Consider the following 4,145-nt stretch of genomic DNA (forward strand, 5'->3'; position numbering starts at 1 on the left):
GTGATGATTTTTTAAAAAAATATATAAGCAATGTCATTTTGAAAAAAATTAACACTAAATTAATTTGTGTATTACTAGAACATCTGCTGAATTTAATTTCTTGGTAATTAATTTTAAAAGTATATCTTTTCCTTTTTGCATACTGTAATACACAATTTTTACTGTTTTCTTTCTGTCATTAAATGGCAAAGTTATACTCAATTTTATTCTGGTCTTCTCAGACATAAACAAAAATATTTCTGAGAGTCCAAACTAACGAACAAATCAAGTTGGGTTTTAAGAAGTAGCAAGAACAACAAAACCAAAAAACAACAAAACCTAAAAAAACAAACAAACCAAAAAACCCAGGTTTACTCAGCAATTCATATGTTCATTCATTCATTTCTTCAACATTTATTAAGTACCTACTGGATGCTAAGTACTTTGCCAGGTCCTGGGGATATAAAGACAAATAAACAAATACAAATGTACATATTTGTATGTATGCAAATCAAATTCATTATGGAAAAATGAAAGTTAGTTAGAACTCTAAGGAAGTTTAAATAGTTAGAAACCCAAGGGAAGGGCCGGCCCGGTGGCGCACTGGAGAGTGCGCCGCTTGGGAGCGCAGCGGCGCTCCCGCCGAGGGTTCGGATCCCATGTGGAGACCGGTTCCCGCTCCCTGGCTGAGCGCGGTGCGGGCGCAACACCAAGGGTTGCGATCCCGTTGCCTGTCCCCAGTACGGGCGCGACACCGAGGGTTGCGATCCCGTTATCGGTCAGTAAAAAAGACAAAAAGGGAAAAAAAAAAAATAGAAACCTAAGGGAAAAAACCACTTTTACACATCAACTGACTTCTGCCTCTGGCTGGTGTTTACCTGTAGTGTGGCGGAGGGAGCTGCTGGATGACATCATGAATTTTTATAAGCCTTTCTTCATCTGTTGCTGCTGAAACAGCATCCTGTAACAGTCATAATGGAAAATAAACTTATAGACTTTGTTGGTAAAAATGAAAGTTCTTCACTTACAACTCAGTTTCACTCAGAGATTAACTCACTTTATTCTTTGATGCTAAATGACAAGGAAACACAACACAGTATGAAGGAAGTAAACTTTGTTTTCTCACAATGGGAACATTAAATCTACTCAAATATAATTTTAAAGAAGCTTGATGGTAACCAATATTAAGGGCTTTAACATTAGTGGCTCCAAGTCAAAAACTGAAAGAATGACAATGTGAAAAACAGCAGTGACTGCAAATAAGGAGCAGTGATTGTTTTTCTAAAGAGCCATTTTAGTCACAGAACTATGACAGTACTTCAAAAAGTTAATGAGATACACATTATCTTTTAATTCCATTTTTCCACAAACTTTTTGAAGTATCTTTGCATTTCTTACATGTGACCAAACCAATCTTCACATGTTTTGAACAAAATCATAGCAAAGTTCCACAAAGAACTTGATTCGAAAGTGATGTGCACTCACAGAAAATTTCTCATACAGCTGGTAGGTGAGCAGAGGGTTTGGAAGCTCTCGGAAGTACAGCTTACAGAGGGAACCCACAGAATGGATGTCTTGAACATATGGTTCTTTTGTCAGGTCGGGGACATGCTCAGAGTCAAATTCATGGCTAATACAGACAAAAGAGGACAAAATTATTTTACTGAAGGAAAGCAAATACATGACAAAAACAGAAAGCAAAGGCCCAAAGTGGTCACCTCTACCTCAGTGAGTTGCTGTTTTCTTCAATTATATTTCATGTAAGTTATATTTGGACTTCAGCAATGATTGAATGCCTTATAAGACAGGTATCTTTCTATGTGGAAATTAAGGGCATAGGTTTAATATTAATATGGACAATAACCTCAATACGAATGAATAGCTCTTATAGCACATCGATTTGAAAACAGGACTCCTAATTTCTAATGGATTGAATATCCGATATTTTGGCAATTCCAGAAACTAGGGTTGAGTGGCAACTGGCCTGTGAACAACTATGTACAGAAATCATCAAATACAAGTTATATAGCTTAGGAACACTTTACTGACGTGAGATAAAAAAGCCAGAAACAATATAAAGAAATTTCTAGCTAACACCAAATTTTAAAGACAGTAAAATCTGTAGCATTATAGAGAATGAAATAAAAGTTGTGCTCAGAATACTAAGGCAGATTACGCTCACTCTCCAGGGGGTTAATTAATATTAATCCACAGGCATGAGACCCCTTATCATCTACCTAGAGGATTGATGTGTGTGCACAATCTGAATATGACATAGAGAATGAAATAAAAGTTGTGCTCAGAATACTAAGGCAGATTACGCTCACTCTCCAGGGTTAATTAATATTAATCCACAGGCATGAGACCCCTTATTATCTACCTAGAGGATTGATGTGTGTGCACAATCTGAATATGAAATTTACTGTGTCTGAAACTAAAGATTGAAACTATTTTAGTACAAGAACCAATTTTGTACCAATTTAGTACAAGAACCAATACATGTGAGTTCTATGGCTAATTGAAATATTAAAGTCCCTATAGAATAATGGCAGTTACCATGCCCATGCACCCACAGTGAAATAAAAAAGGAAAACAGGATATCAAGAATAGACTAGAATCCAAGAAATTAAGCAAAAATAAAATTTCTATTGCTGGTGCAGAGGATACCATTATTTTTACCTCAGAGAAGATATTGGGGAGGGTGTGTACTATGTAATACATGCATACTTGAGCATATACTACAGAATTAGGGTCAAAGGAGATTAGAAAAGGCCTCGTTCCCATGAATTTTAATTAAAAACTAAAGAATAATTCTATTACAATGGAAATTTCATCTCTCATGGATTCAGATTCAATTTGTTAAAATCTTCAAACACGATAAAGAGACAAAATAAAAGTATTGAAGAACTTAAGGTACATGGTTCACTGATACTGCATATGAAGAAGTGCCATTTAGAAAAATATACAGTCTGTGTGTGTGTAGATATACTCATTAAACAAATGCAAATAAAAAAAAGAGAAAAATACACACAGAGAATAATATGGATATTATTTCCTACTTTATCTGAACTACTTCACTAAAAATTGTGGTTATCAACATAAGTGACTCAATTTTGAAATAATTTCATTTTAATGATTAAACAGAAATGAAAAAGAAATGCCATATAAGGTTTTACCGCAGTCTCTGGATATTGGAAGCAACGCCAGAGAGACGATATATTCCATCCACAATGCCATATCTCTCAATGAATGCTGTGCAGCTTTGAAGAACCTGGGGTACTAAAGAGAATTATTAAACACACAGGTTAAATTAGTAGTATTCAATGAAACCAAAGTTGCTAAACAGTAAGAACATCTTAGTTTTCATAAACAAAATAAAATGTATAAATTAAAGTTAAAAGGGACAGGAATTAATCTACTACAAAAAAATGGCTATGGCATATTTATTTAATTTCATATATAAACTAGATAATTAGTTTCTGAATAGTCAAGAGTGGCTCTATCTCATGACATTTAGGTAAGTGAAAAAGCTCATACATTATTAGGATAGTCTCTCAAGATCTTCTGCAGTAGACTCATTTAGATCATGTTACAACAATAAAGTGAACTGTTTAGTCCTAACACCATGCCAGATGAAAAAAAATACAGCTATTCAGCTGTATTTCATAAATAACAAATCAATGTATAATGTTGAATACTTGTCCCAACAACTACTTGTAAGTGCAGTAGTGTTTTACTTCTAAAAAAGCTTTTTTTATCTTTTCATAGTTACTAATTCTAATTTTATTCAATAAACAAAACACTAACATAACACAAGGTCAAAGCAATTTCAAATAGACAAAATTTTTTAATTTCCTTCTCATTTTTACATTAAATTTCCTGATGTTTAGACTTAATATTATCAGCTAAAGGGCACTCTAAGAATAACTAGGGAAAAAAGAAGAGTATTGTCTCTGTTTATCTCAGTGAACACAAACAAATGGACAGCTATTCTGGGGCCCATGGTCTGCAACAGAACTTTTAAAGCATATGATAGAAAATTTTTATAACCATTCAAAAATTTATAGTAACTGAAATTTGTTTTGCAATGCAGATTGATGAGTTGTTTTTTTTTTTTTTGTCTTTTTTCCGTGTCCGGCAACGGATCACAACCCTCAGTGTCGCGC

At 34.1% G+C, this 4,145-nt stretch overlaps 1 protein-coding gene across 3 annotated transcripts in view; it reads right to left on the bottom strand.

Moving 5' to 3' along the window:
• ARHGAP32 (Rho GTPase activating protein 32) overlaps nt 1-4,145 on the bottom strand; it is a 102,823-nt gene that overhangs the window by 23,602 nt on the left and 75,076 nt on the right. For all 3 annotated transcript variants that reach the window (XM_008566498.1, XM_008566500.1, XM_008566499.1), the window contains 3 exons: nt 3,156-3,258; nt 1,465-1,609; nt 858-940 (listed from right to left, as the gene is read on the bottom strand). In XM_008566498.1, coding sequence (XP_008564720.1) covers nt 858-940; nt 1,465-1,609; nt 3,156-3,258 — 331 coding nt within the window. The remainder of the gene's footprint in view (nt 1-857; nt 941-1,464; nt 1,610-3,155; nt 3,259-4,145) is intronic.

The sequence above is a fragment of the Galeopterus variegatus genome, unplaced genomic scaffold, assembly GCF_000696425.1.
Source record: "Galeopterus variegatus unplaced genomic scaffold, G_variegatus-3.0.2 Scaffold247, whole genome shotgun sequence".
Lineage (NCBI taxonomy): Eukaryota > Metazoa > Chordata > Mammalia > Dermoptera > Cynocephalidae > Galeopterus > Galeopterus variegatus.